Source organism: Aspergillus chevalieri, chromosome 4 (assembly GCF_016861735.1).
Source record: "Aspergillus chevalieri M1 DNA, chromosome 4, nearly complete sequence".
In the NCBI taxonomy this organism is placed as follows: domain Eukaryota; kingdom Fungi; phylum Ascomycota; class Eurotiomycetes; order Eurotiales; family Aspergillaceae; genus Aspergillus; species Aspergillus chevalieri.
This window is the reverse complement of record NC_057365.1, coordinates 921,220-943,969: the sequence shown is the minus strand read 5'-3', so window position 1 is coordinate 943,969 and position 22,750 is coordinate 921,220. Positions and strand designations below refer to the sequence as shown.

Genomic DNA, 22,750 nt, shown 5'->3' with positions numbered 1-22,750 from the left:
GTAAATCGTAACTTAAAGATGGAGCCAAATATAAAGGAAAAGAGCTGCTAGCATCATGCTCAAAGGACAGATGGAAGACAGAATATCAACCCAGAAATAGTAACAGTATTCATACTTGGTTTATTTGGGTATAAAATGGTTTCCCCAAGAACCTCACCATAGCCATACCCCTAAGATTCAGCATTGAAACTTGCCCAATGTAAAAATGCGCTTCGGAATGGTTCCAAGACCATACTTTACCGACTATATTTGACGTCCGTCGGGCCGTCCGTGATTGGCTCGGCATAAGAGTGGGCTCCCTAGCACCGAATTAAAACAGCATCCGGTCATTTGTTCTCCACCACTAGTCGGTCATCTAATCTCTATTTCGGAAAGATTGTAGAACATCTGGTCCCAATATAGGTCGAGGTAGTTTAGGAGGAGTGTCCGGGGCGCCATTGAATACACAAAATTCCAGCCACAGAGAATGACTTTCCAATTCATCATCACTTACTCCGCGTACCTATGATCCGTTCGTGAAATATCAACAGAACAAGGACACCATGGAATATGACCAAGATGCATCTTTTTCCCCTCCTCCTTTCGAAGCAGCAGGTAATCGCTATTCGCTTCGGGAGCTTACACCTGCTATTGTGAGCTTCCTTTCAGAAGAACCATGTTTTCGAAGCAACCAATCTCACATGTGTCTAGCCTGAGCGTCACAGCATCGACGAGCATGATTATCTTGCGCAATCATTACTGCCTCCGCCTTCGGACGACCTTCACCCTTCTTTCAGCCCTCCATGGCACTCCGAGACCCCACGACAAAGTTCTTCAAAAGACCCGAACACAAGCTCCTGGCAAGAACGCCAGAATGCGGCTACATGTGGAAGTCTGCGCCGGCGCCCAACTCGCAAAATTAATTTGATCCAAGGCTCCGTATTAAGTGTCGATTATCCCGTTCCAAGCGCTATCCGCAACGCAGTCGAAACGAAATACCATGATCCCAATGGATCCAGTCCTGAAGAGTTTACACATCTAAGATGTAAGAGATGGATAAAAAGGAAAGCCAAACAAAGCGGATACTGAATGATGCCACACATTAGATACGGCTGCTATCTGCGACCCGGATGACTTCAACTTACGCAACGGCTACAACCTACGGCCTGCCATGTATAATCGACATACCGAACTACTCATCGCCATCACTTATTACAACGAGGACAAGGTTCTCACTGCTCGAACTCTACATGGAGTCATGCAAAACATCCGAGACATTGTCAGTCTTAAGAAAACCAAGTTCTGGAATAAAGGAGGTCCTGCTTGGCAAAAAATTGTGGTTTGTTTGGTCTTTGATGGAATTGGTCCTTGTGATAAAGATACACTCGATGTTCTAGCTACTGTTGGGGTTTACCAGGATGGCATAATGAAACATGATGTTGATGGCAAGGAAACCACGGCACACATAGTTCGTACTAGGGCCTGATATCTATGTGGCTCGTTGTGACTAATCATGTCTTAGTTTGAATATACCACGCAACTATCGGTAACTCCTACACAACAATTAGTCCGTCCTCATCATGATGATCCGAAAAACCTCCCACCAGTCCAGATGATCTTTTGCCTGAAGCACAATAATTCCAAGAAGATCAATTCCCACCGCTGGTTGTTCAATGCTTTTGGGCGGATCCTGAATCCAGAGGTGTGTATATTAATCGACGCAGGCACAAAACCAGGTCATAAATCCTTGCTTGTTTTATGGGAAGCGTTCCATAACAACAAACACCTTGGAGGGGCATGTGGTGAAATCCATGCCTTACTTGGCCGACACTGGAAAATGCTTGCGAATCCATTGGTTGCTGCACAGAACTTTGAGTATAAGATCTCAAATATCCTGGACAAGCCTTTTGAGAGCATGTTTGGATATGTTAGTGTCTTACCTGGTGCATTTTCTGCTTACCGTTACCGTGCCATCATGGGTCGACCTCTAGAACAGTATTTCCATGGTGATCACACACTGTCGAAAAGGTTGGGCAAAAAGGGCATTGAAGGGATGAATATTTTTAAAAAGAACATGTTCTTAGCCGAGGATCGCATTTTGTGCTTTGAGCTTCTTGCAAAAGCAGGGTTCAAATGGACATTGAGTTACGTGAAAGCTTCAAAAGGAGAGACTGATGTCCCGGAAGGTAAGCTATAATCCTTCATGCGAGCACCTTCAAGACATTAATTAATAGGCCAATAGCCCCACCAGAGTTCCTAGGCCAAAGACGAAGATGGCTAAATGGATCATTTGCCGCAAGCTTGTATTCCGTCATGCACTTCAACCGTGTGTACAAAAGTGGCCATAATCTGCTTCGATTGTTCTTCCTCCATGTTCAGTTATTTTATAATGTCTGCCAGCTCTTTATGACATGGTTCTCTCTCGGTATGCGCCCCTTCAATTGCCTGGCGAACAGTAACTTATATACGTTAGCATCCTACTGGCTAACCACTTCCGTGATTATGGACATTGTCGGAACACCAAGTGCGACAAACAAGTACCAAGCATGGCCTTTTGGAAATGAATCATCACCGATTGTCAATAATGTCCTCAAGGTTCTTTATTTGGTTTTTCTCATGCAGCAATTCTTTCTTGCCCTCGGAAATCGACCTAAAGGGTAGGTGTTAGATTGCCTCGTTATGCTAGGCCATCGGTTAACAGCAACGTTTCTAGATCCCAGCTTGCTTATATTCTATCCTTTCTTTATTTTTCAACTATTCAACTATACATCTTACTCCTCTCATTCTATCTCGTGGCACAGGCATTTAGCGGCGGCAACATAGATCTCGATTTTGATAACGGGGTAAAAGGCTTCCTAGGCTCATTTTTCACTTCGACTACAGGTCTGGTGTTAGTAGCCCTGGTATCTACATATGGGACCTACTTCATAGCGAGTTTTCTCTACTGTGACCCTTGGCATTTATTGACATCTTCCTGGGCATACTTCATCGGAATGCCCTCAACGATCAACATCCTCAATGTTTACGCTTTCTGCAACTGGCATGATGTCTCATGGGGAACAAAAGGTTCCAATGAGGTGTCTTCTCTCCCATCAGCCCAAACACGAAAGTCGGACACCAAGGGAAAATTTGTCGAGGAGCTAGACAAGGCACAGGCAGACATCGACACGGAATTCGAGCGCACCGTCCGACGTGCTCTTACCCCGTGGCAACAACCGACAGAGAACAAGGAAATGCAACTGGACGATTCATATAGGGCATTCCGAACAAATCTTGTGCTCTTGTGGGCTTTGAGCAACTCCTTATTAGCATTTCTCATAAACAACGCTGGCGTGAGGAATCTATGTTTAACGGTATGTTTTCGTCCTCGCCCGGGTAATATTCTGGGATTTTGTGCTGAGAACGTTGCCAGACATCGTCTACCGATCGCACAGCTTGGTATTTCAAGGTGATTCTGTGGGCTACATCGGGGTTATCGATTTTTCGATTCTTTGGTGCTCTTTGCTTTCTGGGGAAGACAGGATTGTTGAATTGTCTCTCCCGACACTGACAGCTGCTATCAGCTGCTCTCATGCAACCTAGGGCTAATCTCTTGTCAGCGAAGCTCCGCGACTTACTACAATAGTTTTTAGCAATGTCGATACCTGTCATTTCATCGATTCATTGATAATAGTAGATACGTAGTAATTTCATATTTTTGGCACTCGTGGTTCCAGAATGCGAAAAGGTAAAAATAGAATATTTCAACGTGGCGCAGAAGTTTCCACCCCGAGGCTTGGCGTTTGCCTTCTATTTTTGTTTCCATCTTAGCGCGGATATACTCCTTTCACCTTGGCCCAGCCGCTATAAGAAGATCGGCCCAAAAGAACATCGGATAGTCAAATCAATGCCTCTGGCTCGCGATCTTGAAACATCAATAATCTCTGTGAACGGCCGTTCGCTGAAATGCTGCGGCCTCGGGTTGTATGTGATCCATCCTAACTCCGAGATCTATACCTCTCTAATATCAACTTCACAGTGCGACCCGTGCCATTCTCGAAAGGTATGGATCACTCATCTTGAACTATGTTTTTTCCTGGACAGCGATTCCTGTTTTCCGTAGGAGAATACATACGTTACTCCGTGCCGAACCGTGTCTCGTTGACTGACCAACCAGGTTCGATGCGACGGGAATGATCCCTGTGGAAACTGTCTGGACCAAAAGGCTGCTTGCACTCGGGCCCGGGATATGAAGCGACTCTCGAAGAGAAACCTCGCTCAGAATCAGAGACGAAGGGTGCGTGAACATCAAGCTGACGAACCTCTTGCGATCCAGCCCTTGGCCACATCTTGTGGATCAGGATCACTGCAAAGCTTTGTTGAGCAGTCAAGCGACCCTTCTATGTCCAATGTGCTTCATCAAATTGAAGACGGGTTTTTGGTGGATATCCTAGGAGATGGCATGCTCCTGGAACATCTCGACATGAATTATGGGCCTCCAAGCTGGATGTCGTTTGTTCCTCTAACGGACGATCAGATGGCCAACCAGCATCAAGTGGAGCATTCGCAGGGCCTAGCTTGGAATAGGCGCCAGGCACTGCAATCTGCGTTATCCGTTGCAAGCCAGCTCTTAGGCGGTATGGAAGAATGCACAGAAATGGCTAGGGAAACAGCAATTAGTGAAGAGCAACGCAACATTCCCTCTTTTGAATTTCTATACTGGATGTTAAACGGTATAGTAGATCCTTACTGGTCTTCCTCCCTATGTCCAGAGAAATACTCATTCATACCCTCCAACAGATATTTACAGTGACAGATTTGGCTCCTTTGTTTTGGACTTTTTCAGACACATTGGCAAACATACTCTCAAGCATATGGGGTCATCCATTCTGTTTAATACTGCCACGTCTTGTGATTCTATTCTCTACACCACCTGCGTCAATTCTGTGGCTTATAAGTTCCTCAACACGATATCAGGGACTGAAAGAGATGATGATCTGGCTCAGAAACTCCGGCATCGCGCACTTCTCTATCGAGAGACAGCAATAACAACAATGAAAAAAATTCCACTTATGATCAGGCCTTCACTTTCTCTTTTGCAGGCCCTACTCTGCGGGGTGAGCAGTCTGGCCTTTGAGAATTTTTTCAGTGGAACTAACAAATAGACAGATTTTCTTACAACAAGGAGCTGGCGACACGCATATTTGCTGGGAGTTGACAAGGACGGCGTGCAGAGTATGTATAGACATCGGCCTTCACCCTGCCGCTGCCAGCGAGGAGGAGTATTATTGCTTCATGTGGTGCTACATATTGGACAGAAACTATGCCTGGAAACTTGGAAAACCCAGAATCCTGACCGTTGAGACCAATACCATTATGGGCCCTCGAAGCTCGAATACGGCGGCCTCGGAACTTTTTCTAATTTATTTGGACCTGGCCAAAGTCCAGGATATAATGATACCATCTCTTAAAGACTCCATCAAGCCAGACACAGATGCCTTTCAGTCGTTCCATGATATCGGAGCACATGTCTCGCGGAATATGGAGAGCATCCGGAGAAAAATAGATCAGGTAGGCCAATCAAAGCTGCAGCATGTGGTTAAGACGGGCTTTTGACGCAGTGTTTGCCGTAAGATCAAGCTTCCATCGACGAACTGGTCAGGTTTAGATGTCCACCACGAAATTGCAACTCTCGACTTCGCCTATCACTCGATCATGACCTGTATCTTACACCTACATCTAGCCACACTAGACCAGAATGCCGCAGATAACTATCTCGTTTCAGCGCGACGGGAGCTACTAGCCTTGATAGCCATATGCGCATCAAACGACACACAGAAAACCGTCGCCTATTTGCATTGGTTAGCTCTCTCGCGAATCTAGACTCCATAAGCGGGCGGGCGCATAATGCTGACAATGCATTCTAGGACCCTTCTTTATTACCCATTGACTGCTTACTTTGCAGTTTTCTGCAATGCCGTCGCAACATGCCATACAGGAGACTTTCAGATCCTCAAGGAACTCGCGAACTGTCTGGCCGAGAGCGGGACGATGAGTAAACCCATCGCCAACATGCACAGTCTTTTCCAGCAATTTGTTTCTCTGTCATGGTGCTTTTTCAGTGAAGAAGACACAAACATCTCTGCAAATGAGTGTGTCGCGCGGCGCCCACAGTCTTCTTCTCACCACTGGGGGGCTATAGCTGGCAGCAGCTTATCACCCTTGTCATTACCTTCCTGGATGGAATCAGCTCTGAGCCAGGAAGCACTAACTCCAAATACAGCCACGGTGAGACAAGCTTTTGAACCTACAAGTTCTCGTGTACTTGGAGATGTCTTTGGATCGTGATGATCCATCTTTGCTCTTTGCGGGTATCTGCCAATGACCCAGTTTAATCAAATGTAATTGGTAGTAGTGGATTGCAGGGTCTATTTTCATTCTTACTGGCCGGCTTGTGGCAGTTTCAGGATGGGTTAGATTCGCCAAATTAACGTTGGCCCGCCATACCATAGTTGCATACGCCAGTGATTTGAAACACACTTCTACTATTTTATCTGCAAATTGAAGTGCTACCCTTGGCGTATGCATTTGCTTGGTAAACTTCATTTCTTCAACATTACTCATTAATTAATATGAGCTCAGACTTTGCACCCGCTAGGAGAGATGTACTTGGATTCCCCGGAATATGGCCAACAAGACAAGCATGTTTTCCAGTTGTACAAATCTCAGATATGAAAAGACAAAGGAAAAGAAAAAGCAAAAGAACGAAAGGAATGAAGTACAAAAGAGGAAGACACTCCGAACCATAGTCATCAACATCATATCATACTCCAATAAGACATGCATACAGTACGGCTGTTGTCATGGCAAGTGGCGCTTGAACTCATTCCAACGTTCACTAAGCGATGATCTCCTCCGAGGCATCTCTGCACTCCCCGTGGAGTTTCGGGAATCTCGGGAGTCTCGACGTGGCTCCTCAATTAAGTGCTCGGCAGGACTAGGTTGAGTAAACTGGGAGTCAAGTCCAGAGGCAGATTCTCGCCTCTTTCGTTCGTGGTACCGACGGGCAGCAGCTTGGATGCTGGTTTCACCAGGGTTGATATGGCCTCCCAGGGGGAGACCTGTAGCAGGAGTATCGGGGTAAATTCCGGGCATGTTTGATTAATGCGTAGCGTAGCGTGGTTATAAGATGCAGATTGATGTGTAGGATAGTTGCAAAAGAAGGGGCATGAGGTATGTGGCGGGGAGGTCTGGGTATATATATACATGTCAATGTCGGGCGAAAGTTAACCATGGTTCGCTAGTTAGTTCCGCAAACCATGATAGGACAATCGCTTTTATGATGATGTTATTGCTGTTAACTCAGTCATGTGTATAGTACTTTCCCTAGTGACCCTTGGTTACACGATCAAAGAGTGGCATTACCCAACTCACATGAGAGGCTGGCTTGTAGTCGGGTGGGGTGTCCACCGATCCCAGCTGTTGTATGTTTTTGTTTTTGCTGAGCCCACGAGCGAAGGGAGCTTTCTCTCCTCATGTTTTCTTAATATCTAACTTTTTTTCTTTCCATATCGTCAGCCGTGGTGGTCTCCGCGTAGACTTCATGCATTGCATGTTGGGAGGCAAAGGTTGATGCGGTTGTACTCCATAGTCTTGGGTGACGGCGAATTACTATAAGCGGTATAGCGTGCCTGTTTAGGTTTAGCGTCTTGTTGCCGCTTGGCATCGCTGTGCGTGCTCTATAAAGTTGCCCTCCATCGCTGCTTCAACTTCAACCAAATTTTTGCTGCTTTTCCTTTCATCTTTCCCTGCTGCTGACTGAATGATTCTGGTGAGGCACTTTTGCTATTGATCCTCTGCTTAGACCCCCTCATTGCGCCACCCCCTTTTCGCTGAATACAGTCATAATCACCCTGACGCTGCTGTCTTTCACACCAGTATGGTCCCCCACTCATGCTGAAAAGCTCTGCTAACAGGGAATGATGTTTGAGATACAATAATGCCCTGCGAATTGAATGGTCGATCCTAATTTTCATCACGTCATCCTTAAACCCTTTATCTTCCACTGGCTGAGCGTCCCGCCCTTGACGCTAGTCTCAAATGGGACTTTTGTTGCTATTTTGTTCAACATCATCTATCTAGACGCTCTTGGCTCCCCTCGACCATCATGTTATCTCCAGTTAGAAGTCCCATTGTGCCGACCGTGTCCCTCCCTGCTTCCATCCTTCCTCCTGTGAGCACCTCTCACAGCGCTTCCTGTCCTTTTGAAGTCTGTCCTCATCCACAAACCTGCTGTTATCCTCACCTGCTTTATTTCCTACTCCAGGATTTCCTTTGTTTCCCAGTTCCCCACAGGCTGTGTCAACCATGGCGCCTCGCTCCTGACTAGTCAGATCTGACGACAAAGAGAATCAGGGCGATGCCAGCTCCGACCTGACTGAGATCTTTTCAGACAACAGATCTGATAGTGACTCCACCAGCGACCCGGAACTTGATAGTGAGGATTCGGATGATGAAGATGAACCCAGTGATGATATCTCCAATGATGAGGTCCGGCTGCCTTGTGAACACTATTTGGCCCAAGCAGAGAGCTTGGTTGTCTCCCAGCTTTGACAGCAGCGGTAAAGTGACGTTTCGTCGTGTACGTGATCATTTGGCTTTACGCGACCACCCACGCTTCAGTCGAAATGCTTTAGCCTGGATGGCTATTTGACGCTGATAAACACCAAACTCTTGCGTATATTCCTTTTCAATTTCGGACCAATTCGGGGATTTAATGTCCTTCAAGCCAGTCTAACAGACGGCTTTCCTCATAAAGAGACCAGGGGCGAGAACCGGTTTGGGAGGGACATATAGAGTCAGGTAGATCTTGGTGCACCAGAGGCATATCACTACTGTCACCGGACACTTCTTCGAAGTTACAAGCCCTGCCATTATTCGATTTTGCAGAGACTTGTACACTACTTTCGTGGGGTTCTGGAACAGTCACGCCAGTATTGGTGTTAATGCATTCACCGGCTGGCGCTGGATCCGATTGAGATGAATCCAGGAGAACATCTGTCGCGTGTGCGTCATGAGATCTTTGAGTTTCAGGTAAGGGGCTCGGACAAGAACTGCCATGGAGCATATGAAATCTTTCCTTCAGGGAATGAAGCAGTTGGTTGTTATGTTGAATGGCTATGTAGGATATTAGCCACCAGTCTAAACTGCACTTTGGAAGACGGTACAGTGACAATTCCACCTCGTAAAGCATATTGATTCCACTCGGACACTTCCGCAATTGCAAGCTCAACTGTCTCCAGTTCTTCCTGTGCATCTCTTGAATCCGGCCACGGATTGTGAAGCTTATGAAGAATACCGGACTGGATAATAGCGTAATCGGCTTCTGATATTTGGACCAGCAGCCCTTGGACAGGGAAGCGGTATGTGCCATCATCAGTGTATTCAGCCTGGTCATAATTGAATTTACGGATAACATCAACCCAGCTGAGTATGTCACTGCCTTGAGCATTGTCAGTTTCAGCCAGGGGCGGACTGCAGGTACTGAACAGTTTGTTGAACTTCTCTTCCACAAAATCGTTTAATAGAGAAACACCCAAATACCGTGCCAGGCTCTCTCCCCGACCAAGGACAACCAGGTAAATGACCGGCAGTTCTAAGCTCGAGAGCGGCGGCTCCGACACCCCCAAGTGCCGCAGATGAACATTTTTCTGGCGAGCCAGGAAATTCAGGTTGCAGTGCTGGGCCTCCGACTCTGGAGCCCACCTATAAGTAGGGTCAGCACCAGCATCCATCCTGCAGCATGCACACATGGCGAAGATGAGGTTTGCTTAGAGCACCCAAAAGATGCGGCCCTCAATTATTTAAACATACCCCAATTCCATGTGGACAGTTAATGTCAGTCGAAATCAAATGAGCTTTGACCAAGGGTAGGCACTAAATGCATGGGAGCTAAGCTTCCGCGACCAAATTGGAGGCCCAAGATCAGCTGATCGGTAGTGCTAATAGTAATCGTGAGTCGGGATGAGTTAGATTGTTGGAGTTTTTTTTTAAAACAACCGCGCCAATTAATGGGCTTTGTGTCTCGCTTTCCCCTAGCGAAACTCATTCACGGGAACGGACACCAGCCGGGCTTGAGGATAACTTTTGATAGTATCCTAACCAAGTCTTGCAGGGGGATTGCGGCGCAGTTGGCGTCCATTGGCACGGCGGTTAGAACGGTCCATTGATTCGCTGAACCACTCGGTCGGGATCAAATGTTTGGTAAGCTGCCCGGAACCAGCGGAAAGTGGATACTCGGCCCGTGGAGATGAACGGGGATTCCCGGATCCACTTCGTGATCATACGAGGACGGTATAGAAGTTCAGCGAATCAACAGCTCGTCCTAAACGCTGTACCTTCAATAGCTTTCAGGACCTTTCCTTCCTACCCTGGTACTGTTAAAGCGGCGACCCCAAGGTGAAAAGACCACGGTTTTTAATCCAAACACCACGCACAAGCGTGTCTTTTCCGCCGTCACCCAGAGTTACAGCGTATGCGGAAGTGTAAAATTCAATGTAACTAACCATGTGCAAAACGATTCGCTTGCTTTTAAGGCAGTAGTCAATAACAAAAGCCTGCCGAAGATAAAATTCAAATTCAACTCCCATGTTTCGCACTTTCGCCAACTTGCACAACAGCTTCTCCTTCTGCATCAGAGTTGCTCTCTCGCGATGGTATTGCGGCATCCCTCTTTTTCTCCCTTCTATAAATAAGGATAGAAGCCACGAAACCAGCCCATAGAAGAAAATAAAAGACAAAAGTCACCGGCCATCCTTTTCTCCATCTCGGAGCACCGTCTGGACCAGCTGTTGGGAAGAGAAGAAGGGGGACCCAGATGTTGAATGAATAGCCGAATGTCATCATAGAGCCCTATAGGACAGTTAGGATTGATGTATGACATATAATGTGGTTTGGGGGTTAGCATACCAGGATGAGCGCTCGCTCCTCCGAGTCGTCTTTGACTATGGTATTCACGGTTGAGTATAGGATGGGACTCGCGCATCCAGAGACACCGAAGAGGTACCAGGCGAAGAATCTGCAATTGTTAGAGTACACAAGCATCCGGGAATAAGGAGATACTGACTTGAGAGCAGTGGGAATGTTCCAAATGATCATGCATAATGTCGAAAACAAACAGCAGACAGAGACAATAGTGTAGATGATCCACGCAGGATAAATGGCAGCAAGCGTTGATCCCAGCCACGAAGCAACAATTTGGATAGCATAGATGACCGTTGGAAGATTGTTGACTTGGGTGACCGAGTAGCCCGCTTCCTTGAGCCAGAGACTCATATAGGTAGTTGGATAGGCGGAGATGATCATGCAGCTAGTTCAGTTAGCATCTCCGTAGCATATCCATAATATAGAGTGACTTACGCGTAGCAGAGAATAAAAACCCAAATATGCCACCGTTTCAATGATCGCCTGAAGACATCCAATCCCAGCTTTCCGGGTCGTCGGATGTTGGCTTTTTTCTCCCTCTCCTTGGCCAATGCAATGTCCTTTTCCGTCAAATAGAATGGCCGTGGTGAGTCCGGGATACCGGGGAAGACGATAAAGCCGATCAGTGCGACGGGAATGGTGAAGACGCCGTCGATGATAAATAGCCATCGCCATCCCGGCATGTCCGATACTCCAGAGAGATTGGTGTATGCTGCTGCTTGTAGATATCCGCTGACCATCGAGCCCAGTGGGTTGCATACAAACCACATTCCAGCTCGCTTGAAGAGTTCCGGGCCAGAGTACCATGCTCCTGTATGCCGTTAGTCTGTTCATATTGTTTTAGAAGGAGGGTAAATACCCAAGATGAAATGAGTCCCCGCAAAAACAGGGGCTTCGAACATGCCAACCAAGAACCGAAGCGCATAGAGTTGACCGACATTTTGCACGCGACTCTGTGCGAATGTGCAAATTCCCCAGAGTACTTCAAGACCAGGAAGAAGCCAACGAGATCTGGATAATCAGTGAATGTCGAGGTGGGTAGCAAATGGGATCGTTACAGTTTTGGACGCGACATTAAGAGCAGACCAGGGACCTGGAATACCACGTATGCGGTGTAATAGCAAACATTGAAATAGTTGAGTTGATTCCCATTGAGCTCGAGATCCTCTTTGAGGCCACTGACGTAGGCATTGGTGATGTTTGTCTGATCTGCCGCCGTCAGCTTTTATATAGATTGATTGGTATTGAAGGACTTACCCAAGTACTTGACGAAAACTGCTTTCGTTAGCTGGATGTATAAAGAGGAAAGATTATTAAGGACTCACAGCAGAGGCAGGCAAAGATCAGAATAGAAACATCCAATTTAAATAGTAGTCTGTAGATGTCAGCGTTGAGCTAATACATGCAGCCTATACTCACTTTCTTTCTTCCGACGGATACGAAGATGGATACCAATTGAATATTTCTTTAACCAGTCGGACCAAGGTCAACTTTTCCGGCTTCGAATCACCGTCCGACATAATGGCACAATTTTTTATAGCCGATTATTGACAATGGCTATCTTTATGTCCAATTTATATATACAGAAATTGACCATTGGTGTAATTCCCCCACACCTTGTCGCCATCAATGGCAGATCGGAGATAAAAGATAATGCATGATTCAAGACCACTTAGAGTTATAGAAGATCTTATCTTCGGGGATATTCCGTGAAGATTATTACATTGACGCATGGCGTGCTGACATCCCGGTGTAGCAACAGCCGAGTCAAGGCTTCATGGATGGATTGCGTGCTTTGCTTGCTAATCTCAACAACACCAGTGAGGGGTAAACACTATACAGGTTTATATTTATACTCAGACATGTATAGGGCTGTGTTGCTTTATCTTATTGACCAAGTGAGCAAGTGTAAACACTCATCATGCCTGGGAAAATCGAAATCGAACGATATGAACATGTCCCCGTGACAAAAGAAGAGCGTAAGTAATATCCATGCACATTTATGACCATTTTCTAAAATATACAGTCGACTGGGCTGAGCTGATTATGCTCGATCTCAGTCTGTACGAACAACCAGGAGGAAAGGAAGAGCTGGTGAAACAGTTGGACCATGCCGTCCGACATGTCGGTAAGCATAAGAAAGCCATTTGAATATAAGATTAGTACTCATATAGCAGGTTTCTTCTACGTGAAGAACTTCAACATCAGCCAAGAAGAGGTCGATCGCCAATTCGCCCTGGGACGCGCGTTCTATGCTCTGCCACTCGAGGAGAAACTCAAGTATCACAACAGCAATGATCTGGAGAGAGGCGAGTACAACGGATACAGACCAGCTGGTCACCGCATGTGAGCCCCCTTTGCTCTTCAGTAAGAGAGGAGTCGAGGCTGATTAATCAGCCTTGGAAATGGCATCAAGGATAATGTGCAGGTGTACAACATTCCCAAGTTTGATGGACACCACCATCGACAACAACCTGCGGTTCTGGTGGATTATATTGATGAAATCGAGGCTTTTAGTCGGGTATCCTATACTTCCATCCATGCATAGATTTGACGATACCATACTAATCGTTACAGAAATGTCACACAGAAGTAGTCGAGAAACTCCTCCGTCTCTTCGCCATCCTCCTCCAACTACCAGACGAAGACCAACTCGTCCGCGACCATCAGTACGACGCCAAAGGCGAAGACCACCTCCGCTACATGCACTACGCAGCCCGCAGTGTAGAGGTGAACAAACAAGTCGGCGAATTGTACAGTCCCGGCCATACGGACCTGGGAACAGTCACTCTTCTTTTCCGTCAGCCAGTCGCAGCTCTGCAAATCCTTAATTCCGAAGGCCAGTGGAAGTGGGTGCGTCCTCAAGATGGGACCATCACGATTAACACCTGTGATGCCTTGACGGCTCTAACGGGTGGCCTGATCAAGTCGAGCATCCATCGTGTGCATGCGCCGCCGCCGGATCAGGCTCATGTTGATCGATTGGGTGTGCTCTATTTTGCACGGTAGGCTAGCTATCCGACTACAGTCTTGAGTATTGATTCTGATTTACTTAGACCGAACAACCACGTTATTCTTGATCCTATCCAGAACAGTCCACTACTGAACGAGCTAGGACTGACGCAAAACGCCTTTACGGAGCTCGGACAGCATCTGACAACAGAGCAATGGGTCAAGGTTCGACAGACACAGCAACAGCGACGCAGGCAGGAGGCAAAGATTTCTGACGATGGGAAGTATACTTATGCCCCGAAGGACCTTGAGGTTATTCCTGGTTTGCATGCAAAGGTGTACAACTAGGTGGGATTATATACAAGATTGCCAATTATATCAGAAACTTTCAGTATATAAGTTCCTGATTTAAGTTCTGTTGCTATTCTGATTTGCTTTTCCTATGCATTCATATTCATCACAATAGATATAGATGCGTACTCATAGACCCCGGCCTATTGTATCCCTTATCATTCTTTATTGTCGTCTATATCGAGCTCTAAGCTATGACTCGACTTTCTTGCTGCAAGGACCTTCATGGAAGTCCAAAACTTCACGGTACCTTCAAGCCACGCGTCATGTCAGCTCATGCTGCCATGTAGGTAGAGAAACACTCACATTCTTTTTTTCCACTCATCCGGCGAGAGTTCTACTTCATCATATGACATGTCAATTTCTTGACTAGCCACGGGCTCATCTTCTGAATCATGAAAATTTACAAGATACGGATGGGAAAGGGCATCTGTAGCAACGATTCTCTTGTACGGGTCAAGTTGAAGCATTTTCTCAATGAGGTCGACCGCTTTTGTTTGTCAACTTGGCCTCTCTTTCAGATCTGGAGAAAAAGGATACAGACCTTCCTCTTCAACACCTGTGAAGAGCGATGAAAGCGGACGTGGCTCGCGCGGTGGTAGCGACTCCAGGAATTTCAGTGTCTATATAAATATCAGCGCCTGAAGATTCCACTATTTAACATAGACTCTGACATTTCTGCTGTACACTCTCTCGACAACCTCCTGAGGCGGGTTTCCCAGAACTTGCGTGATAATGGTGAACTGGTGAATATGATTTTCACCTGGAAAGAGGGGCGTCCCCCGGAGCATCTCGGCAAAAATGCATCCTACGCTCCACATGTCAACTGCGTAGCTATATTGCTGCCATGTTAGCATGACTTCTGGGGCCCGGTAATACCTTGTCACGACATAACCGGTCATTTGGTGGTCCTGTTCCCGCGCGAGTCCAAAGTCACAAATTTTAAGATCACAGTTGTTGTTAACGAGGAGATTTTGGGGCTTCAGGTCACGATGGATAACACCGGCGGAGTGGATGAATTTCAATCCTCGCTAACACAATCAGCTAGAAGGTTCTTTATTTACTATGTAATAGACATACCAGGATTTGATAAGTAAAGAATTGGATGAATTGGCTCTCCAACGTTGTCGCTCGGATAACTTGATGCAGGTCTGTCATCATAAAGTCTGTGACCAGATATCTACAAATCTTAGCAAATGATTCTCAAACACCCAGGATAGTGCCATACATGTCTTCCGACGGAGAGATGAAGATATCATTCAGATTGATAAGCTGGTCGATGTCAGCCTCGATTCACGGTGGCTCTGTTGGGCACTTGTACATTATCATGTCGCAGTTTATTTAACATATGCACTTCTCTGAACGTGCGCTTCATAACAGCGACACTATCAAACGAATTCGCAATTTTTTTGAGCACTACTGGAAGGTTGGATAGCGAATCATGTGCGCAACTAATAGAGAATGTGCCCTTGTTAATCGTTTCATGATGGAAGCCCATGCGATTGATGGAAGCATACCAAATTACACCCGAAGCACCGAAGCCTCGTGGTTGGAGGTCGCGATACCTAGGACAAAGTAAGCTTACTGCAGAAAGAAGGCCGAGACAGTTTTTACCTCTGGGTAATCTCATAAGTGGTCCCCAGGACCTCGGCGCGCACGAATTCAGCCATGTCCTTGGTAAGTCGATGATCGACGAGAAGAACAAGGTGGTCAAAGGAAAGTCGGGGGATGCGATCATATATATTTACATAGGATTGATGAGGCTGATCGCCACTCATTCCTTGATACCGGCCCAGCCCACCGGACTTCCACGACTCCAATGTCATGTGGAAAACAGTCGGGTATATCATTATTCGATTCGTGTTATCCACCATTTCGGACGATTGTAGCTGATTGGCTTTTGGAAGCTTCAATCTCGGCAATATCTTCCATGCAATGATAGCCCGGACCGACGGTTAATAAGTACTCCGCACCATTTTTACTTGGAGAACACTGGCCCCGCAATCAATTGACCACAGGAACAATCCTATATGCTAGCTTTTCACGTTATTCCGAGTGGGCAGTTGGATTTATGCCTCACCCGGCACCTCAGCCCACCCCCAACGGGCTGATTGGGTTTAAATATTGTTTTACTCTAATGATTGACTGGAGTTTGTATTCGCTCATCCCTCAACCTCCTCCATAGCCTTCAGTGCCTTCTTCGCCGCTGCGCGAGCTTCCTCAAACAAACGCTGCTGCCCACTTCCGATTGATATAGCACCCATCTAGCCTTCCAAAACCTCCACCGCTCCTCCGAATCACCCATATTGGGATGCCATGTCGGGTTGAACAGGTCAGACGTTACAGAGTACAACAGCTGAGGCTCAAAGCCGACGAAATTATGTCGTCCTACGTGAAGTATACGAACCCTTGTCAGATGTACAGGGGTGTAGCTAGTATTTGCATCGGTGATCGGGTCCATTCCGATGTTTACAAGTATAGGCACGGGTTGTTCCGGTCTCATGTCTTATAAAGGCAGCAGATAGTTGCTGGAATTTTCACAATGACACCTTCTTAATCGTTGCGCTATTTCTTACCATGAAACCTCCTTTGTCTTCATCGCTTCTCCTAGCCCTTCCAATAGCCCTGGTGGCTTCGACAGCTTCCGGGGACAGGGACTCCCTTCTCAAAGACAACAAGGCCTGGTATCTGACTGATACCCATATTCACGCCATTCCGCCAGGTTACAAGAATGCTCTTGCAGAAGCTGGCGGTGACCCATCGGGCTATCCCACTCCGGATTGGTCTGAAGAAGGCACGTTGGAGAGCTTGGATTGGACCGGATCTGCTCGGGCGGTGCTCTCGGTCTCAACGCCAGGAATTCCCATCGCTGGCACCAGTCAGCAGGCCCGTAATCTCTGCAGAGAAACAAACAATTACCTAGCCGACCTGGTGAACAAGCATCCATTGCGCCTGGACTTCTTTGGCGCCCTCCCGGATTGGCGAGATGTAAACGGCACCCTCGAAGAGATTGACTACATCTACTCGATCCAGAAACAGGCCGTCGGCGTGGGGCTCTACACTTCGTATGGTGATCTCCTGCCTGGTGACGCCATGTTCAAGCCAATCTGGGACAAACTGGATAGCTACGGCGCCTTGGCCTTCATGCACCCAGGAATCATGGACGTGAAGCCCTTTTTCATCGGCGGATTCCTCCCCCAGCCGATCATTGATTACCCTCAACAAACCACCCGCGCTGCCGTGGACCTCGTTGTCAGCGGCGTCAGATCGAACACGCCGAACGTCGACTTGGTTCTTTCACACGCCGGCGGCACCCTCCCATTTCTTGCTCAGCGCGCATACGGGAGTCTCACCAGCGAAGACATTGCCAAAAACAGTGTTGTCGATGCGGCGGAAGCTCTGGTCCAGTTCAAGCGTTTCTATTACGACACCGCGCTCAGTAACTCGCCCGCCCAGCTGAGTGCGCTTCTGCTGAGTGTCGACCCGTCTCACATTCTCCTGGGAACGGACTACCCATATGCGCCCGCGGAGACCATCAAGGCCAGCTTTAAGGAGTATACTGAGTGGTTGAAGGTCCATCCGGCACTGTCGGCTGATGTTCTGACTCAGAATGCAATGAAGCTGATTTTGAAGCATGCCCTGTGGAAGTGATCAGGGTCTCGTATTGCGCTGTGGTATTGCGTACACATTGCACTTGCTTTGGGTGCATTGCTTTTGTTTATATATATATTCTTTCTACCTGTATGTGTACACGGATCATACTGTATCCACTCATGTACAGCTTTAAATCTCATAATCCAGTCTTTATATCATAGAAAGCTTTTCATATGTACGTTAATATCACTTTACTAGAAAAGGAGTATCTACAAACATGTAATCAGAACTTCCGTACTTGATAATCTAAGAGGAAGCCCCTTTTAAAGCCTAAGATAGCAATAATCGTTGGTATGAACACCCTGTCTGAGGCTAAAACACCCGCAAGCTACTAGTAGTCATCTCTGTATACTATATAGCACCGTCGACTTTACCTACAGTCAAGTTAAGGCAATGCGGTTATGCACAAAACGAGCCATCTCATATGTCTTTCCTTTAACCACCACAACACGACGGGTCAGATACCGATTTCCATTGATGACTTCAAAGCCCCAGACCTATCCAGTCCATCACGAGTTAGCGACGTACACGACAAGCCTCGGATAGTCAAAAAAGAATTAGGGGAGTGTGAATCCTTACCTGCTCAGCAGTCCATCCCACTTTCTCATTCCGCACAAAATCATGTACATACAACTTTTCTTCCTTCGGGTCGGTTCCAGCTCCACCTTTCAAAAACCCAACCACATGCTCTCTATCAGCATCAGATCCCCCTTGAATCTCCGATTGCAAATTTACATCCGGCCGCAACATCCCATCCGCATCCTGAACGCCATAAGTCAACCTACTGCGGCCGATGCAATCACCAAAGATGAAATCGCTGCGGTTTCTCTCGGTCCAGTCCAGAGTTCGGTTCTCCGTTGAGCCGGGGATGCCTCCCGTTATCGTTTAGGATATTGTTATGTGCGTAGTAGGTGGCTCGGACGGGTATGAAGGATTGGGTTCGGTCGTGGTGGTGAAGTGCAGTGTTAGGTTTGCGGTGGCCATGGTTTTTCGGAGCAACCAACTTATGCCTTGCTAGATTGATGGGGGATTGGTCAGATGTTTTCTTGGCCTCGGTTGTGGATAGAGGGATTTGGTTTCAAGCCCATGACGAGCTATGACTATGGGGAACTTTCGTATTCTCACCAACTTCAGTATCACACTCGGATCATCTGAGAGTTCTTTGTCCTATTTACAACGTCCCAAATCAGTAACTGTGACAGCCAGACACACAACATGATATGATGTGTGCGTTTACCATCAACCAGGAACCCTGAAGGTTCTGGATGCTCACGTCCGACGAAACTGCCATGGTGAATATTAATGCTGTTGAGAGTTTAGTGTGTCCCAACATCAGGATACCGGGGCTTAAATGAGGGGCATATCAGCAGTCAATGAGCTACTAGTACTGAGCAGATACAATTACTCCTCGTTTTGTCCAGACCGTGGTCACTATCGGGTTCATTCCGGCGGACTGTGATCTCCCGGGTTGTTTCCGGCACAAGTTGAGAATACGGAGTACAATACAATATTGCAGCCTGTGATAGACGTGGATAGTTTAACTTATCTTGGATTACTTTATAATGTTTTAGAATCCATTGCTAGATTTGCTTCTACAATGCACATCCACAACCGCCGGCTATAGATACGACCCAACAGAATCCCAAAACAAAGACTGTAGCCAGTCAATTTCCATTTCCGACTCTCCTGTAACCTGTACATCTTGAGATATTCCCGTTGGTGCATCATATATGAAGGCAGTTTGTGCGTTGAGAGGTCTCGCACTCTCCACATCAGGGGCAGCGAAAGTCGTCGTCGTCTGAGTCAATGCCGGGTTGATTCCGTATGCATTGGACGGGAATGTCTGGTTCAGATTACTTGCGGTAGTCTCCTCGAAATCAAAATCGTCCATCACGATATTTGTGAGCTCGGGGTTCCAGATATCTTCGAATGCGCTGAGATCGTGTAAGCCGGTGTTGGTTGGGTAGTCGAGAGGATTGTTTGGAAATTTTATTTGCTGGCCTTGAGTATTCTCGGTGGCTTGTGGCGCCTGTCGGCTGTCAGGAGCATTCCCAAGCGAATATGACGTATTATGTTGGGGATGCATGTCAGGAGCGAAATACGGCTGCTTCGACGGACGGTTTGCTAACGCAGGTTTCCGGGCCTCTTTCACCTCACGAGACGATGGCCGACTCGAGTAATCACTAAGAACTCGCGTAGCCATCTGGTTCAGTCTGTATATCGACCGCACCATCCTCCCAGAAATCCACGTCTGACGACAGTATGTCCTCAACATCCTAGCCGCTTGCAGTGTTGCATTACCATAAGCAGCTTTAAACGAAGGTTCCTTGATTATCAATCCCATAGAGATCATAGTAGCAGATACGAAGTAATGAAGGAATGTGAACGTAGAGCGAACACGTTCTTTTGGGAACTTGGTTAGTCCTTGGATCATGTTTTGGGCGATGTGCATGCAGGTAACCTCGTTTTCGGGGCTCTCTGGAATGGGGCTTGATGGAGAAACTGCTCGTTGGAGCATTGGTTTGCGGATCAGGAGTTGGATAGAGTACCATCGCTGTTTTGTCAGTAAGGTCATATCTTGGGCTGATGGACTGGCACGTACAATATGCATCAGCATCCGCTGCTTGGTACGCCACCATGGGGCGCTGTTCAATTTCCAGTTCAACGGCTTGTTATAATCTTGAAGAAATTCAGACTGTATTTCCTTCTGAGCTCTGGCGATATGTTGCTCCAAAGACTCGCGCAGAAGAAAACTCGGGGCCGTCTCAGTTCTGCCCACGCCATACATTCCTTCCCAGACTCTGCCAATTAAACGCGAATAGCTGATCATAGCATTGAGATATGATACCGCTGTCAAAGGAGCCCGAGCTACTTCTGCCTGGATGTCAGGCTCAACTTCACAATTCGTACTTGGGTCATCTCGATATCCCGTAAGCCAATCATCACTAAGCTCTCGAGGCAGAGGAGTGTCGACATTAACATCCTGTATCAAGAATGGATGGCCCGTATCAATAGCTAATCTTCGATCCATGAGATATATACACCACCACACGCGTCGGACCATCTCACTGTTAAAAGCAGATATGCCTTCGACAACTTTGCGTCGATGGATACCAAGATTATGTGAGTGCGTAATAGCGAGCGCCAACACTTTTTCCGCGCTTTCATTCGCGTCCAAGCGGAAGAGATAGATGACCTTGGGTTATCAGCAGAGTTCGAAAGAACCAAATGTGTGCTACATACTATCAGAACCAATGTCTGCAAAATCAATTTCGGGCTTGAACACTCCCGGAAACTACTTAGTAGATCTCCAATTAGATGCATTGCAGCATCATAGAGACTCCAGCCAGCAGAGTGTCGACCATCCTCACCATGAATACGCGCCGACTGGGTGCATCTCCCAATCGCAAGACAGATCCAGATCTGAGCGATAGAAAAGCGAGAATCATCATGACCAAGCTCACACTCTGGAGAAAGGAGGTGTTTGCCCCACATTTTGATATAAGTGAGTCGCAGAGTGGGTAAGTGGAGCATTGGATACAGAATATGAACTTCTTCGCAGAAGGTATCCAAGAACTCGTCCCAGCATTGTCTATCCGGTTCAATGTCAAAGTCATTCAAGACCTGTCTAATATAGATCTGCTCATGATTCTCATCGTCGACTTCACCACGAGGAATTGGCGACGGAGGCAAAGACGTCTTTGCGATCTGAGACGTCGCAGCAGAATGTCTGTTTTCATCACCTCCTATATGCGCTAAATGGTTTTCAACCTGATCCAGCGTGTGCGCGATGGACGTTTCACCAGAGAACATCGGCACTGAGTTGTTCGGTGTACTCTTAATGCTTGAGAAACCAAGCGAGCGTGGCCCGTGGTTTGTACGGTGGTCTTGCGGGCTCACGGGCTCAGAAGTAGAACCATCTAATCCACCCAATCCACGGGATATGGAAGATACAAGTGAGCTTAGCTGATTTTCAATCCGGTCCAGCCGGACAGCCAGTTCTTTTGTCGTGGGGCTGTATACGTTAGTGTCATCATATGTGCATTTGAAGTGTATGAGAAAGACAGACTGCTCTTTATCCTGATCACCTGGAGAGTGAGATCTCTCCAACGCCTCATCTGGGACTGTCAATCCACGACGGCGCATATCGATAGTCTGTCGATTGCACTCTCTGCCTTTGAGCGTACATGCCCGGCATGGCAGTCTTCCATCACACTGAACGCTATCAACATCTGGCATGATGTAGCTACATGCGCCAGATATCATACCTTAATTTTCCTTTTCTGGCACTCATCACTATATCTCACTCAGCAATCATACCATTTCAACAACAGACGACTGAACACACCATGCTTTGGAAACATATCTCCCCCGTTTCTGGCGCTTGGGCGGATATTCTTCAGGGGCGATGTTGACGTCTTCTACCTGAGATAGGGTATTCTCAACACGCTCTCCATGCGTATCTGACATTTTTCTCTAGACCAGATCAAACAAGAAGTCGATCAAGAACCATGGAAGCAAATGCTCGGCAATTGAAGTCCGTCTGCTTATCTAACGCACTAACCATTTGAGGTTAGCGAGTTTATCACTCTATATAGATCTGTATACTCCGAATTGAATCTAATCTGGCCATTCTACATAGTATATGGGAGAGATCTGGAGAGGAGGGGCCTCGTAAGTTAATGATGAGAATTTTAGATTAAGCGCAGTCAATATAATAGAATAAGTGACCTGAATCATATGCACTATATGCAATGTAGCTCGAGCTCTCGCGAGCGATGCGAGTTTCCGCCCAAGCCCAATTGTTCTGAACTTCACGGATGGGGTTTATCCACTTTGCCAATCCAGCCAA

At 47.0% G+C, this 22,750-nt stretch overlaps 9 protein-coding genes across 9 annotated transcripts; 4 read left to right on the top strand and 5 right to left on the bottom strand.

The window, feature by feature from the left end:
* Positions 1–542: 542 nt before the first annotated feature.
* ACHE_40328A (uncharacterized protein) lies at positions 543–2,176 on the top strand (the record flags this gene model as incomplete). The annotated part of the gene is made up of 4 exons (XM_043278514.1): positions 543–632; positions 691–1,024; positions 1,086–1,447; positions 1,502–2,176. 4 exons carry the CDS (start codon positions 543–545, stop codon positions 2,174–2,176), a joined length of 1,461 nt encoding a protein of 486 aa, XP_043136286.1.
* Positions 2,177–3,924: 1,748 nt separating this feature from the next.
* Positions 3,925–6,306, top strand: ACHE_40327A (Zn(II)2Cys6 transcription factor; the record flags this gene model as incomplete). The annotated part of the gene is made up of 7 exons (XM_043278513.1): positions 3,925–3,942; positions 3,998–4,021; positions 4,136–4,691; positions 4,759–5,075; positions 5,128–5,529; positions 5,593–5,819; positions 5,886–6,306. 7 exons carry the CDS (start codon positions 3,925–3,927, stop codon positions 6,304–6,306), a joined length of 1,965 nt encoding a protein of 654 aa, XP_043136285.1.
* A 513-nt stretch (positions 6,307–6,819) lies between these two features.
* Positions 6,820–7,113, bottom strand: ACHE_40326S (uncharacterized protein; the record flags this gene model as incomplete). Its single annotated transcript, XM_043278512.1, has 1 exon — positions 6,820–7,113. The coding sequence occupies one exon, from the start codon at positions 7,111–7,113 to the stop codon at positions 6,820–6,822; it is 294 nt and encodes a 97-aa protein (XP_043136284.1).
* A 2,009-nt stretch (positions 7,114–9,122) lies between these two features.
* On the bottom strand, positions 9,123–9,770 carry ACHE_40325S (uncharacterized protein; the record flags this gene model as incomplete). Its single annotated transcript, XM_043278511.1, has 1 exon — positions 9,123–9,770. The coding sequence occupies one exon, from the start codon at positions 9,768–9,770 to the stop codon at positions 9,123–9,125; it is 648 nt and encodes a 215-aa protein (XP_043136283.1).
* Positions 9,771–10,596: 826 nt separating this feature from the next.
* Positions 10,597–12,461, bottom strand: ACHE_40324S (uncharacterized protein; the record flags this gene model as incomplete). Its single annotated transcript, XM_043278510.1, has 9 exons — positions 10,597–10,869; positions 10,927–11,035; positions 11,084–11,326; positions 11,377–11,752; positions 11,801–11,952; positions 12,000–12,150; positions 12,199–12,216; positions 12,267–12,316; positions 12,361–12,461. 9 exons carry the CDS (start codon positions 12,459–12,461, stop codon positions 10,597–10,599), a joined length of 1,473 nt encoding a protein of 490 aa, XP_043136282.1.
* A 401-nt stretch (positions 12,462–12,862) lies between these two features.
* ACHE_40323A (uncharacterized protein) lies at positions 12,863–14,241 on the top strand (the record flags this gene model as incomplete). Its single annotated transcript, XM_043278509.1, has 6 exons — positions 12,863–12,920; positions 12,968–13,069; positions 13,119–13,287; positions 13,339–13,462; positions 13,519–13,946; positions 13,998–14,241. 6 exons carry the CDS (start codon positions 12,863–12,865, stop codon positions 14,239–14,241), a joined length of 1,125 nt encoding a protein of 374 aa, XP_043136281.1.
* A 195-nt stretch (positions 14,242–14,436) lies between these two features.
* On the bottom strand, positions 14,437–16,022 carry HOG1_4 (MAPK protein hog1; the record flags this gene model as incomplete). Its single annotated transcript, XM_043278507.1, has 9 exons — positions 14,437–14,494; positions 14,551–14,734; positions 14,789–14,867; positions 14,919–15,275; positions 15,325–15,424; positions 15,473–15,516; positions 15,566–15,695; positions 15,762–15,809; positions 15,859–16,022. The coding sequence occupies 9 exons, from the start codon at positions 16,020–16,022 to the stop codon at positions 14,437–14,439; spliced, it is 1,164 nt and encodes a 387-aa protein (XP_043136280.1).
* Positions 16,023–16,821: 799 nt separating this feature from the next.
* ACHE_40321A (amidohydrolase family protein) lies at positions 16,822–17,895 on the top strand (the record flags this gene model as incomplete). The annotated part of the gene is made up of 1 exon (XM_043278506.1): positions 16,822–17,895. One exon carries the CDS (start codon positions 16,822–16,824, stop codon positions 17,893–17,895), a length of 1,074 nt encoding a protein of 357 aa, XP_043136279.1.
* Positions 17,896–19,516: 1,621 nt separating this feature from the next.
* On the bottom strand, positions 19,517–22,368 carry ACHE_40320S (Zn(II)2Cys6 transcription factor; the record flags this gene model as incomplete). The annotated part of the gene is made up of 6 exons (XM_043278505.1): positions 19,517–20,452; positions 20,501–21,094; positions 21,142–21,913; positions 21,968–22,113; positions 22,167–22,194; positions 22,247–22,368. The coding sequence occupies 6 exons, from the start codon at positions 22,366–22,368 to the stop codon at positions 19,517–19,519; spliced, it is 2,598 nt and encodes an 865-aa protein (XP_043136278.1).
* Between the last annotated feature and the right edge of the window lie 382 nt (positions 22,369–22,750).